Raw genomic sequence first — 15772 nt, 5'->3', positions numbered from 1 at the left:
TTCTTTTTTTTAAATTTCGAATGAATTGTCTATCTTTTTTAGTTTTCTTATTAATAACGTGTTTTTAAAACATTATTATGCATTTTGGACACATACAATGCGCATGAATTTCCATGAACTACTTTGCTTCGCGATGAAGAAATGGGGATTGAATATATAATGCTTGTTGCAAAATTCAAGGCAGCAACTGTTGAACTTTTTAACTTCTACTAGACAGACATATTTTTTGTTTATAGCCGCTTTCAAAATTTGGTCGCTCTCTGATGCTTTGCCGACATTAAAAGCATGAGAGAGAGAGAGAGAGAGAGAGAGAGAGAGAGAGAGAGAGAGAGAGAGAGAGAGAGAGATTTTCAGTCTTTACTACACAATATGCATAAAGACACACCAAAAGAGCCCGGCTTTCAGTACTTCAGTACTTTGATTATTTTTAGAATGGTGGAAAAAAGGGTGGTAGTTTTGTTATGGAGCATGATATCCGTTTACCAGCATGCTGTCGCCGTGGATCCACTGAAACAATGTCTGACTAAGTCTGAAGAAGTTTTACAGACCTGCAAGCTTGGGTGTTTTTCAATCAATCAGCTATTTTTAGCGAAATGTTTGCAATCTTGCAATGAACGGTACACAGGTTTTCTAGAGACCTGTCTTGTGAATATTTAACAGAGCAATTGATTTTGTCATTTAAATATTCAATAAAACAATTGAAGTTGTCGTTATTTGTTTGGTAAGTGCTATTAGATTTGAACATACTTGGAAATAGTAATAGCAAGCTGCACTGCAAGAAAAAAAACCCACCAAAAATGATTTAATATTAGTTATCCAATTCAAATTACACATTCATTTGTGAAAAATATATAATTAGTAGGCTTGCAAATGTTTCTAAAATTTATATCATTTTATAAATTCTTTTATCAAAAAAGAAAAACAACAGCAAACAAACAAAAAGATCCATTTTATTAAAACTACTTTTCAAATTGTTGATTTACGAGAACTAAATTTGACTCGTCCTTTAAAAATTGAATTGTGTACCATTCGCCGACTGAATGAATTTTCAATATCGATATACTGCAATTTGCTTCCGCCAAATAAAAACGGCAGTTTCCCTGACCAATTAAAGTTATCTTAACATACTTCATCACTGCTGTTCACATACTTTAACTTCACTTTAATAGAATGTATACAGGTTCTGTCCTAGATGTTGTATTCAGTGAAGAACATTTTTTATGAGCAATGTTCCAGAACAAAGCAAAAACAAAGAAAAATCTCTCAAATTATCATCGAATGTTATTTAAAGTAAATGCTTCGTGCTTTCTAGCTCCAACTCCGATCTTTTAAAGTTGATATGAAGTAAATGTTATGTAAAAAGTCACATAAAGTGAAAGTGATATCTTCAGGTGGATTTTTGGCTGTGTTTCAAAAATTGCACTTAACAACAATACGTTTTTAGATTTTGAGATTTTATGGTAAGGTATTTTTAGTGTTTAAGTCATATAAGAAATCGAAACAAGATTAGTTAGCTTAACAAGACAACGTGGAGAACAACGCCAATGATAGGTTCTCTGGTCGTTCTGTTTTTGCTGGCTCTAGAAGCTTCAGCCTCCGACCCCAACGATGGATCAGAACCCATCATAGGGATAGACCTCGGCACCACGTATTCGTGGTAAGGTTACCGATATAGATGGAAAGGATGATACTGACCGTGATGATCAAATTTTACAATATGTTAAAATAATTGTACTTTTAATCCTTCATTAAGATACCATATTAGTACTAATATTCCTGAATCTTTTTAACTCTGGTATTATTTCTTATAAACAACTTTTGTGGAAAAGGATTATTATAAACTTTACTTTCGGTTTATGAATAGATCAAAATGACGCGACTTTGTAATGGGATTTTTGCCAGACCAAGCTTTTTTATTTTACAAACGGATAGAGACTCAGCTAGACCTTTTAAAATTGACCCCTCAGTTGAACTACTACTTACTTTTATATAGATATCTACTTACACAGGCTTGATATATCTAAAATTGAAGTATTTTTTTATATACAGAATTCTTTTTTTTATTTTCGGTTTTATACAAGATAATATACTTTTAAATTAAAAAAAAATCAGATAAGTTACCTGGACATGTCTACTTTTTATATTTATTGATAGAAAAAAACTGTCCTTTGTAAAAAATAATGGAAAAAGGCTGGTAAAACTACATGTATTTCCTTATTAGTTAGTGGGTAAAGGTTAGTTTAAAACAAGACTTAGACTTAACAATTGCCAATAAAGAAACAGATAATGTCTTGCACCTGAAGAGAAATGACACATATAGCGCGGAGCGGCATAGAGACACTGAAATGCAAACAAGGGCGTTATTGAGATCATTGAGACATTTACTTTCATTCTCCTGAAAACAAAATAGATAAACCCTTGAAAATTAACTATAAAGTCATAAAGTTAAACAGATAAATTTTATTTGAAATACTACAGAGTCTGATTTATCTGATCCATATTTAGATATATTACCAGAAGATGACATGAATGGTAAGCTAACAACAACAAAACATTAAGATGAACGTGTTGACTCCAATTTTTCTATCGTCAACTTTCCTTACTAATGTAGCAATATACCTTCATCACCTGTATGAGAGTGTTTGTCTCTCGGTTGATTTGATACGCAAGGACATGCTCTACGTGTGATCAATTTCAAAAACAAGGCAAGCTACTGACAAAGATGTTGATAAAACAAGATTATTGAAGTCATTATTTTGTAAGCTCTATGGTCGAGAAAGAGCAAACAGCGGGTGTGACCGGTCACTCCTCTATGGCACCTGATCCAACCTCTAATTTGTCCAGAGGTCCGTGCTTGCTCTGCTCCTGTTTTGATTTCTTTCTTTAGACTTTGATTTTGAATACTGTTTGTTATCACCACATTTCAATCAGATGTAGAAATTTGCTACTTCATGACATCAGAAAAGTATCATGGTAAGCTGACAAACTTGCATAGGTTAGGTCACCCAGAACATCCGCAAACTAATTGCAACACCATTTTGAAGAAAACCATGGATAATGATTATTCAACCTTTCGTATATATTTTTTTTCATTTTAGAAGCCAGCATTCACATACTATCTCCATTTTTAAAAAAAAAATTCTACCCAAATTCATCACTGTGAGAAGACTTTTTTCTGTTATTATATACATTTCTTACCATTGTTTATATCAGTTTGCATATAACAAGTACTAATTATTTACAGTTTTTGTTCTAGTTAAACAAACCTGGCGAATAAAACTCATGGCCTCCTTCACTTGTATAATGTTTGTAATAGCAGTTGCTTGGCCAAAATGTTTGTTTTCAAGATTCTTTCAAATTTGATGTATATTCGCTTCGCCGCCACAACGTCAATTTTCAATATGTCACCAAAGTGAGATTTTTATGGATTTATATATATATATATATATATATATATATATATATATATATATATATATATATATATATATATATATATATATATATATATATATATATATATATATATACACTATTTCCGCTTATCCCGGCGCAAGGGATCCGTATACATGAACTGTAGGTGTACTGAACAGTTTTGTTTTCTCCTATCCGAGTATATTTCTGCGCAGGGTACCCCGACTACCGACTTGTTTGTGTACCAACGTAATATAAATCAAAGTACTGAAAGTACTGTTAGACGGTGGCTTCGTTTGAAAGTGGCATATTACATGTAACAATGAGTGATGTATGATAATTATTGTTGTCGAAAACCGCGGCCAGTATCGTATACATGTACTATAGTCTGTCCCAAGATATTTATGCTGCATATTTGAACGATTTTTAATAAAAATACAAATACCTGTGACTGAAGTGCAATTTTAATCGATGAAAGGGAAAATTCCCAAGATAACTTCATTCACACGTTATCATTTTTCCCTCGTAAAAATTCACAGGAACGAAAACAGATTTCCTACGGAGATCTATAATGGGGAATGTTGACATATCTTTTCTCCATTCGGAAGTACTCAGGACACCTTGCGCAATTTTTCAACGTTATCATCCGGGCGTCTTCATCTCCTTGGCAATGGAAAAACCTCGTAGACTTTTTATTTTTAGCCGTGTACTGATACCCGACAAGCTAGAGGGGGCGTTTCAGAGGGGAAATCTTGGGATTTTTTCATACTATTGAATGAACATTGTCTGAACCAAGAGGTAATTATAAATATTGAATAATTTAAGAAAATATGCGGCAAAAATATCTTAGGACAGACTATAATACTTAACGCTTACTCGCACAACTGGTCGTGGTTTTCCTACATGGATGATTCTGTGGAAATCGTAGCTGTGATCTCAATCCACACTTTACAAATGCTGTGTCTCTTGGCCGTCATCTTTTGGGGAAAACCCAAAGATTTATCACAGTAGCCTTTGTAGTATAGAAGTTTGTATCTATATTTTGTATCTATATGTTAGTATCTATATCAGTTGACAACCCGTTTTCGGTAATACTATGTATTTTGATTGCCCCAGAATGACTTTTTTCAATTAAATATATATGATATGTTATAATACAAGTTTACAAAATGGTAATTTCTAACTATATTCAGTTTGAAATATTTAAAAAAAAACGATAAGAAAAAAATAATAAACCTTAAGTTTTGGTGGTATCGAACCCACAACCCAAAAACCCAAGTTCTATAAAGTGTCCTATTGTCAGGTGCTCTAACCACTGAGCCATTTCATTCACAACAAAGTGAGTTGTTTAAATGCTATATGAGAAGTTGAGCACGAATTTACGGACTTTTCTAAAACGTTCAACTGTTGAGCTACAAAATGACATTTTTGAACTGTAGTGGTCATCTCTCCACATTTTTGTTGAAAAAATTCAGTTTAAATTCCATTAAACCACATTTAGACTGTGACAAAAAATATGGAGCTCAGACCCACTCTATGAAAGAAAAGGCAATGAAGTTATAAAAAGTACATTATTTGGAGGTTTTGACACACGCGCGCCAGTTTAAATCAATATATTGCAAGTATTTAAATTTTTTTAAGGTTACAACCCGATGTTACGTTTACGTTAAATATACATTGTTTTTAATTATTTTTAAAAAAAAGTATCAGATTTTATGATATTTTAATTTTGCCGTATCTAATCATTCCTCATATAGGCATTTTACACGCCTTATTCACCCACCTCCTTTGATTTTATTCTTTGCATGTACTAGACAATAGATCTAGGGTTCGCAAATCCCTGCAATATTTTCGGAAAGCTATAGTTCTGTAGCTCAGCAGAATTCTACAGTCATCTATGAAGCACATTTTTTTTTGGCCTTCATGATTCATTATTTATTGTAAATATAGCATGGATGTATACGCTACGGCCGATGTAGCATTGCGTTAAGTGATGACACTTTCTAACCGGTGTGTATTTCAATTGCGAGTCGACAACAAACTGGCGCATTATTTGTAAATGCATGTTAATTGACAAAATGCTAACACTTGGAAACAAATGTCGAAGAAAGTTCATAGTAGAGTTGAACTCGCGAGTTGAAAATTATTTGAGAACAAATGGGGCGATGTTTACGTACATATGTAAATAATGTTATCTGTTAGTGAAAAAATGCCCCCAAAACCCTAATACATTTAGCAGGGACGGGCGCATATGAATTAAAGTCAATATTTGTACTTCGCTCATTGAATTGCGTTATTCCAATCATTGTGAAAAAATTCGACAGAAACTGTTTAGTTAACAAAATTATCATATCTTACATTACCGTTCACAATGTACCATAAATGTATATGGAATAACGCATGAGTTGAACCGATTCTTTTTTCTCACAAAAACGCTAGCGTTTGTTACAAATTAGAGATACGCGAGCTGATCAATGACACGCCGTGAAATCCATAAGACGTTTTACAGCAAATGTCTTTAATCCCTTATTTGCTTACAAAAAACTGAACTAAAAATCTTTGAAACATCGTAAAATGTAGTTTATATACATGTAAAATGGCGCCTCGATTTGCACGTGAATTTAAAATCTGACGTCGATTAGCGTGTTTGAGAGAAAGTCAGCAGCAAGTAAAGCGTCAACATCAGTAGTAAATATTGTCTGATGAATGTTGAAGTGCCTGTAATAAAAATAATGTTTCTACAGACTGAGTGGGGTACAAATAAGGTACATTGTAAATCACAGGGGTCAGTCCAAAATAAACACTTTGTATCGTAAATTTTAAGTTTTTTGTGTGTTTGAAAACACGTGCACACTTGTAGAAGAAAGTGTGCCATTGATCGGTTGAAGTTCAATAAAATGTAATTTATGTAATATTTATGTAATATTTATGTAATATTCATTGTCAGTATCTGTTATGAATTCTTTGGAATAAGCAACAACAAAATAAATATTCTGCCTCAACTAAAACTAATGCGTTGAAAAAGACTTAATTTATCGATGAAGCATATTTGCTGAAATATGAAATGGCAAACCAGTTTAAATAGTGTTTCTGACAATTGTTTACATCATCAAAAAAACAAGAAGCAATTATTGTGAGATCTCTTGACAAATTATCGCAGTGATATAGTTTAAATGCAGTTCTGATACAGAGTTAAACGTCACAACTGACAGTTGGTGCTTAAATTATTAATACCGCGTAAGCAAACAGGGTAACGGCTCATTTAGAATAAAACACATGTTAATTTCATACATTATATAAATGTATGTACAAAATAATTAGCAGCTATAATGCTTAAAATATCTGATAAGATGAAAAATAATTCTCATACTGAAATCGACACATAGATAAAACATTGCCTGTAACACTGCATACATGTACCTAACAGAGTTATCGTTCCTTATCCGCTAGGGTCCCCGTGAGAAATACTCTTCCGGTCAGGACCGTAGCAATAGACCGTGGCTATTTATAGCCACGGTCTAAAAAGAAATATGGATATCGATTGTTCTATTATTTGTTGAAGTTTGTTCAATGTTTACACACATTTCGACTAAAACCCTTAATTTAAAAAAAAGGAAATTATTTTGGTTGAGTAAATAATTTCCCAACATTGTATATCTCAAATCCATTGTTTAGAATCGTAAATCACTTTCAATCACAAATAACATCAGCATGTAGATGAAGACATCCTCCAGCACTATACGATACTCACTTTCTATACTTATCTGAAAGTTAAAATTATCTCTCATTTTTCAAGACATTTTCCTCCTTGAAGAAATATCATAAAATTATACTTTGACATATAACCTCATCCACATTCCGGAAAAAAAATGCATCCGAGCGTGTATATGGTTTCAATTTTTTTTTTTTTTGATGACTTGATGATCTTTATCAAAAGACTGAATTTGACAAAGGATTCCGATCCTCCATACAGTGCAGCAGCATTGTTTACCAGATTACCTGATTAGAGCATGTGTTATTGTTTTAGGCCCCCTGCGGGCCGGGGTCAGTGTGTTTCTATGATAGAACTGACTGTTTGAGACTAGAAAACTTAAAGCAAATTTGGACAATTTGAGGCTTATATCCTTCTCTTATTTTGATAATGTGCAAGTAATTGTACAAGTAGGTGAAACAGACATAAAATTCCTTATATGAAATAAATCAGCATTAACTGTTTAAACAATGAATTGGTGGAGAAGGAAGAAAGGGCCAAAATGATCAGGCCCTTAACATACAAACTATTTGTAAATATTTACTTCAACGTATTTCAGTGTGGGCATTTTTAAAGATGGAGAGGTTGAAATCATCCCAAACGAACAAGGAAACAGTATAATTCCATCTTACGTTGCTTTTAACGTCAACGGCGAACGACTTATTGGTGATTCTGCCTTAAATCAGCTGACGTCCAACCCAACAAATACCATTTTTGATGTCAAACGATTTATTGGGCGGAATTGGAACGATCCTTTCTTTACAAAAGATGTACACTATTATCCCTATAATGTGACTGGGAAAAACGACAAGGTATATATCCAGGTTCTAGTTGGTGAAGAAGTTAGGGAGTTTGCTCCAGAGGAAATATCAGCAATGGTGTTGGGGAAAATGAAAGAATTATCAGAAAGTTATCTCAAACGCAAAGTCACAAAGGCGGTTATCACTGTCCCAGCCTCTTTTAACAAAGCTCAGCGTCAAGCCACAAAAGATGCTGGAAAAATCGCGGGACTAGATGTTAAACGAATATTAAACGAGCCGTGAGTTATCTTTTTCCCTTTGCAAGCATTATATTATTTAAAGTGTATTTAAAAAATATCTCATAAATAATTCTGCGAATTTTCATTTCTCAAACATAGAACCGCCTCTGCAATGGCTTACGGGTTACTAAATAGAGGTACTGAGAGGTCTGTTTTGGTAATTAATATGGGAGCAAGTACCTTTGATGTTTCCCTGTTAAATGTAGATCAGGGAATATTCGAAGTGGTAGCCACCGGCGGAGACACCCACGTTGGAGGAGAAATCTTTACCCACCAAGTCATGAATTTCCTGATTATGAAACACAAGGAAAAAACTGGAACAGATATAAGGTTCGAATCTATGTGAAAACCTTTTTAGATTATAAGTATAATAATTCTAATCATAACCATTTGCCCATATGAAGCACTTTTTTATTCGCTTAGTTTTACTATAACTCTACTAATAACCCGATACAATTGTTAATGTGATATTCAATAATATATATATTCTCACTATTCAAATATTTTTTTTTTACATCCATTGTGATTTCAGTAAACATATCCGTTCCATGCAAAAGCTTCGACGAGAGGTAGAGAAAGCCAAACGAATGTTGTCATACAACAATGAAGCACTTATAGAAGTTGAAAACCTCGTGAATTTTGAAGATTTTGTATACACGCTCACAAGAGCCAGATTTGAGGAAATTAACATGGTTTGTTCTAAAAATTTTATGAATATATAATTTTAAACATATTTTTGCATTTGGTTTGAAAGTATTGTGCTTTAACAATCATTACATTTTGATATAATGTTGTATTCAATAGAAATTGTTCCAATCAATTGATAAAGTCATTGAAAAAGTTTTAAAAGATGGTGACATGAAGAGATCTAATGTCGATGAAATAATATTAGTTGGAGGATCAACACGCATTCCCAAAATCCAGCAACTTGTCAAGAATTTCTTCAATGGATTGGTAAGAATATCTTTAACACATCCCATTGAAAACACGTAAAACATAAATCATTCCTAAAACGTAATCACATAATGCTTGTTTTCAAATAAAATAACTTTTTTATCTGATATTAATTATTATTTAACGAGACCGAGTCTTATTATTTCTACCGAAGATATTTTGATGAAATTTCTAGCAAGTAGTTTTACTACTTTATCAATTATTTAAAGATAAATTATGATTTACTACCAATCCTTATTTCTAGGGGGTCGTCTCGAAAGTTAACACTGTTTACCATGGGTCTAGAAGAATCTATTGAATAGGCGCAAAATGTTCACGTTTTCCCCATACTTTTTGCATTTCTGTCATGGGGATTATTTTTTTTCAAATATATGAAAACTACTGTAAAAATTGCAACCAATGTTTTTAAATTTACATATAAATAATTGAATTATCATGTAGCTGCCCCCCCCCCCCAACTTTTTGGGGGGCATGTAAAAAATTGATATGAAAATAAGGAAATTAGGATTGAAATTGAATTTATAGAGTACACCCGCCCCCCCCCCCCCCCACCCCTCCCACAGATTAGGATTTTGGAGATTTTGGGAAATTCCTAATTTTTTTTTTTTTTGCTTTTCAAGATTTGTTGGATGAGTCTGCCCCCCCCCCCCACACACACTTTCAAAAACGATGCTACGTGCCCGAAATTACAATTTCAAAAATATTAAATGTTACATATAAAGTTCAATTTGTATTAAGGCTCATTTAAAAAAGAAAGTCATAACTTTGCACCAACATGATCATAAAAAGATGCGCAAAGTCATGCGAACTGTACTCGGCCTCGTTTAATGAAACGTTTTGAATTTTGTTATCGTTTTGGCAGGAACCAAAGCGTGGCATAAGTCCAGATGAATCGGCAGCATACGGGGCAGCCGTTCAGGGAGCTGTAATGAGTGGGGCTGATCAGTTCAGTGATGTCCTTCTCATGGACGTAAATCCAAGCACCCTATGGTTTGAAACAATCAATAAAACATTAAAGGAACTTATTCCTCGTAACGCCCATTTACCTGTTGAAAAATCACACATATTTGTCACAGCTGAGGACGATCAGTCATCAATGGCTGTAGATATTTACGAAGGAGAAGGGACTACTTCAAAAGAAAACCTTCTCCTTGGAACACTTGGCATGGTTGACATACCCAAACTTTCGCAAGCATTTCTGAAAGTCGAGGTATTCTTTAATATTGATGACAACAGTATACTGACTGTGTCAGCAAAGGAAAAGGAAACTGGCATAAAGATTAAAATCAAAATCAACAAAAAGATAAAAAGTTTATCCCGGGAGGAAATAGAACAAATGAAAAAAGACGCGGAAAAATTTGCCGAAAATGACAAAAGAGTGAAAGAAACTGTTGATGCTAAAAATGATCTCGAAGGATTTGCGTATTCAGTCAAAAATATGATAAGAGATAAGGGACAGTTAAGTGAAAATGAAAAAAAAGTTATCCATGAAGAAGTAGATTCCGTAATTAACTGGATTGAATCAAATCCTACAGCTGGTCTTGGCGATATTAAAGAAAGAAGATCCAAATTGGAGAAAATAGTGCAAGGGAATTTGGGTTCTAAATCCAAAAACCGGGAAGAACTGTAATAAGGAAAAGTGTCTTGATTTCTATCACGGTATACCCCTTTCAAGTTTGACCTGAACAACGATATCTGTGTACTGGAACTTGTTTTAAAAAGTTGCTATATTGTAACGTTTTACACAATATGTAAACTCTTTGTTTTATTTTCCTTGGTTTTCCTTGGGTTTTAGGGAGTTGAACGATGTTCAACCTTCCTTGGCTGTCACGCAGACTTAGCGTAAGTATATTTTGTGTGGGGCATACTATTCATACATTGACTGAATTTTGGTGTAAATATCGGCGCTTTCAAATAATCCATATTAATCAATGTTGATAAAATGCACGAAAAGATGAATATGATGTTAATGATATCAATTCATTTTCTCTATTTAAATTCTTTGAAATGTTATATAGATATCTGGAGTAGAATGAACTATTAATATTGTTTTTGTTTTGTAAGGAAACGCGCATTGTAAAAGTAGTGCTTTTGACGAGACAGACACAGTGACGCGAACCCGCTTTGCAATGTATAGAGTATTATGAAAAATAGTTCATTATTTGTTTCATACCATTACACTGTAGTTGTTAATAAACTATCTATATAAATAAATCACAGGTTTTTGTGTGAAAAAAAATTAATCGTTAATTTCAATATTGATATTACACTGAAATATCAATACGTGATGGCGTCATCTAGTACTGTGGTTTCATTAATTTTCAAGGGTATCAATTTTCGTGGATAAAGTGAAAATTACTGTTTCAAGGATACGTAAATTCATGGCCAATCACCCATCTACGAATTGTTAGTAGAAATTGCACTTCAGTGAACATTTGATTTCATTGATAAACATTGACAACGAAATCCACGAAAATTGGTATTCAACGAATATTGCCGATGAATCCACAGAATGTGTACATGAAGAAAAAAAAGATTGTTTACATCGAAAATAATTGCTCGAGGGAGAAGAAAACAAAATCAGATTAGGATTATATTAAATCCAGTCATAGTCAAGGTAAATGATGAAAGCAATTTTTACTACATGTATGTGCTGTAACCAACAAGAGTTATGCCCCTTTTTTGTCTTTGTTGTACGAGTTATCTAATGTTTTTGTATTTTGGAACTCTTCAGTGTTTTCGTTGATCCAACGTTTTACCTAGTCGAAATACACGAGGTGCTCCACCTTCGTTTCCTTGATTTGAATGCTATCCTAGCCTGCTCAAAATGTAAGACTGATTATATAAACTCATAGTTATGAATATCCCTGTTTCTTAGATTGCTTTTTATGTGTAAATCAACTCTTTTTAAATCGAACACGGTTTAATATTTTAATCGATACTTTGGCGGCCATTTTTAAATTTGCTATTTCTGTATATTTAGTATCAACAATTTGTTTTAAAAGTTTCTGGTATATTAATAGATCTTGAATTTATTAAGTTTTCTGAATATGTATTTTCTCTCTATTAACTCTTAAAGATAGCTTGCTAGAATATAAATGCATGTGACTGTGTGTGTATTGTATGACATGGTATTGTAATGGTGTCTTTATTTGTGTTCTATTTTTTGTTACAGCCTTTTACCATATGTTGGCGCACGCTTTATCAATAAAACTTAAAAGATTGTAACATTGCCTTCCATGGTTAACTTAGCTGTTCTTCTAACAGCACAATGTATATGATGTTCATTTTCATCAGAAAGCTAGCAATTCCGTTAGAACTGTATACGTGCAAGCCGTTCACAAATTTTCGTTTTGTAGTTTAAGTATATATATAGGATTATGTAAAATCTTCTGATCACGTTTACGTCTTTGATATGAGAATCCAATATTTGAATAAGCGTAATTTTATTTCAGTATGAACCTGAAAAAAAAAATATGTTGTCGTGATTTGTGTGTGTCGTGATAGCCAATTCTGGCTGAATACATATAATTATATCTATTGCAGTAAGTACACGTATACTTAAATATAAGCATGATATGACGTTTTGTAGTGATCGACTGTTTTTGAAATCGGGTTGTTTTTATCCTGTTGCGAGAAAAAAAGAAAAGTAAATGAATGTTTCAAATATATTGTGCATAGTTTGCATTATAATTTGAAGTCAGAGTGCACAGGATCTTAAAATTAATTTTAAAAAACCATTTTGCCAGTGACTGAGGGGACGTATAAACAACTTAATTGACGCTGATATGTTTTGTGGTAATTATGAATTAGTGCAATAATATTCACTACGACTGTACATGGTAGTTATTTGTAAAATCATTGAATGAATTAAGTTCTTCTAAATTACTGTGTGTAAGAATCAATGTTTTATGAGTTGGGATAGTTTTATTCCATGAAATCAAAAAGAAGTTGGTTTGAAACCCCTTACACAAGAAATTTTACTCTGTTCTGCTCTTTACAACTTAAGTGCAAGTATGTTTTGAATTCAAAAGGTGATGTTGATTTTATTAAATAGAAATCTTATCACGAGTTGAAAAACACGGAGATGAAAATGAACATTGATTATTGAGTCGTGCATCCAGTTCTGACCTCTAAGACATGGGACTAGAGAAGTTATATATTTTCTGACATGCATCACAAAAGGGAAGGGTGTATCGAATCAACTTATCATGAGGGTATTTGTTCTAAAAAATTGAAACAAATATGCCAAAGAGTTGTATATCACCTTCTTGTTTTAAATAAAGCAACAACAAAAGGGTGTAATTTTTGCCTGTGGTAGTCGTGAGAAAAGAGTGTGTTAGGTAAATTTCACCAATGTTCTAGTATATTTCCAGAATGGTGTCAAGGATGGCAGGTGTTTCAAATGCACTCATCGGTACTTTGTACAAGTACAGGTATCTCAATGTAAAGGATGTTCTGTAAGGGATATAGATTTCATGTTGAAAAATGGAGATGAGCTGTATCAGCATGTTCGACAGTATGGTATGTTTACTTAATTTTATGTGATCTAACAAATTATTATTGTCTTTAAAACACATTGCTGCGATGCTGAGACTTCTCCACGTTCTCCGGCAATATTAGTCAATCTTTTGTGGAATCTTTTGTGGAAAATGGTCCTTTTCTGGCCGTAGAGTCAGAGTCAGCTATACTTTGTGCTTTATTGATTTGTGTCGAGCTTTTTATTAAAAAAGAAGAAGAAGATATGTTAGATAAACATATTTAAACTTTGAGGTCACAAAATCTTATCAAAATAAATAGCATCAAAATGTACGATTTTTCAACGCTTTATACAACCATTCCCCATTACAAATTAAAATATAGGCTTTTTGATATCATCGACAGTTGCTTCTTCAGTAAAAATGGAAGTCGTAAAAATGCCTACCTTGTTATTGGAAATCTAAAAAATGATTTTGTTCAAAAACCATTCTGATTGCACAAGTACTCTAAAGTAGACATTAAAAAGATGCTTGAGTTTCTGATAGACAACATCTATGTACTAGTTTTTTGGAAATCAAGTCTTCCAACAATCTGTTGGAATTCCCATGGGTACCAATTGTGCCCCATTGTTAGCAGATCTATTTTTGTATTCTTATGAAGCAGAATTTATTCAAAAACTTGTACGTGAAAAAAATAAATCACTCGCTGTGGCCTTTAAGTCAACATTCAGGTATATCGACGACGTATTATCAATTAACAATTGAATAATCAATGTTATTTCTATTCTTACGTCGACTCGATATATATATCCAAGTGAACTTGAAATAAAAGATACCACAGAGTCTGCGTCATCTGTTTCATATTTGGATATTTTACTGGAAATGGACATTGATGCTAACCTAACAACAAAACTTTATGATAAATGCGATGACTTTATTTTTCTATAGTCAACTTTCCTTACTTATGTAGCAATATACCTTCATCACCTGCATATGGTGTTTTTGTCTCTCAGTTAATTCGATACGCAAGGGCATGCTCTTCGTATGAACAGTTTCTAAGGCGAGGCAACCTACTGACAAACAAGTTGATAAAACAGGACTATCAACAGTCTCGTTTGAAGTCATCTTTTCGTAAGTTCTATGGTCGATACAACGACCTTGTCAGCAAATACAATTTTCCACTAAGTCGCATGCTGACTGACGTTTTTCGTACTAATTATTAGACCATAATTAATCACTCAATTGTCTACGGACTTTTCCGTTTTTTCCCCGATTACGACAAAGAGCACAGGGTGGGTGTGACCGGTCAGCAGAGGATGCTTACTCCTCCTAGGCACCTGATCCTACCTCTATCTTTTTTGAAGTCCGTGTTGCTCTGCTTTGAATTTGTATTTCGTTTTATGGATTTTTGATATGGTTGACGATTTGTTATTTTCATTTTTTCATTCAAGATGATCCTGCTGTTGACATTCAGAGTGAGGATGCTTTGATTTCAAAGTTTCATTATAAAGTTCAATCAGGTCCTGATTTAAAGTTACATCCAAGCTTGGATTAAAGAAGGTGTTAGAACTGCATTACACAATTTAGAGACTATATATCTATGCATAAAAAATGTCAGATATCAAGATATGATTTAGTTTGCAGAACTTGTTATCAACATCTGAGAGAAAACGTGTTCATTAACAAATATTCACAAGGTTTTCCAGAAAAACCATCAGATCTTGATTTAACATCTTGAGAGGAACATTTCGTTGCTCCACGGATACCAATTATCAGTTTCCACTGAGTTCCAACTAGAGTTTAACCAATGATTTTTCATCCTAAATACATGTTATATTACTGACAAAATTGTTTAATATACTAGTCCAGCGCACACTTTGCAAAAGTTGTTTCCCTTAACGGTGTCACCCAAAAGATCAAAAAGGAAAAAACACAACTTTCCTCTTCTTTATGCAACCAAATATTTGAGTGTCCTGTGATGAAATCATTCGGAATTTAATTCATTCCTTCGATGTTTGGGTTTTTCAATCCCGGGGCAATCAGATTGCACAACGGAAACGGATTTTAAATGTCAAATGACAATGTCACAAACTTCTAAACTACAAAGGCTCCTGTGAAAAATCTATCGGTTTTTCC

The 15772-nt window shown here is 33.2% G+C and overlaps 1 protein-coding gene across 1 annotated transcript; it reads left to right on the top strand.

Moving 5' to 3' along the window:
* The first annotated feature begins 1446 nt into the window (after positions 1-1446).
* Positions 1447-11092, top strand: LOC105348461 (endoplasmic reticulum chaperone BiP). The gene is made up of 6 exons (XM_011457885.4): positions 1447-1657; positions 7725-8204; positions 8304-8534; positions 8737-8896; positions 9009-9158; positions 10021-11092. The coding sequence occupies exons 1-6, from the start codon at positions 1545-1547 to the stop codon at positions 10786-10788; spliced, it is 1902 nt and encodes a 633-aa protein (XP_011456187.3). The 5' UTR covers positions 1447-1544; the 3' UTR covers positions 10789-11092.
* Positions 11093-15772: the final 4680 nt, after the last annotated feature.

Source organism: Magallana gigas, chromosome 2, assembly GCF_963853765.1.
Source record: "Magallana gigas chromosome 2, xbMagGiga1.1, whole genome shotgun sequence".
NCBI lineage: Eukaryota > Metazoa > Mollusca > Bivalvia > Ostreida > Ostreidae > Magallana > Magallana gigas.
Note: the sequence above shows the minus strand (reverse complement) of the source record. Positions and strands in the feature narration are given on the sequence as shown.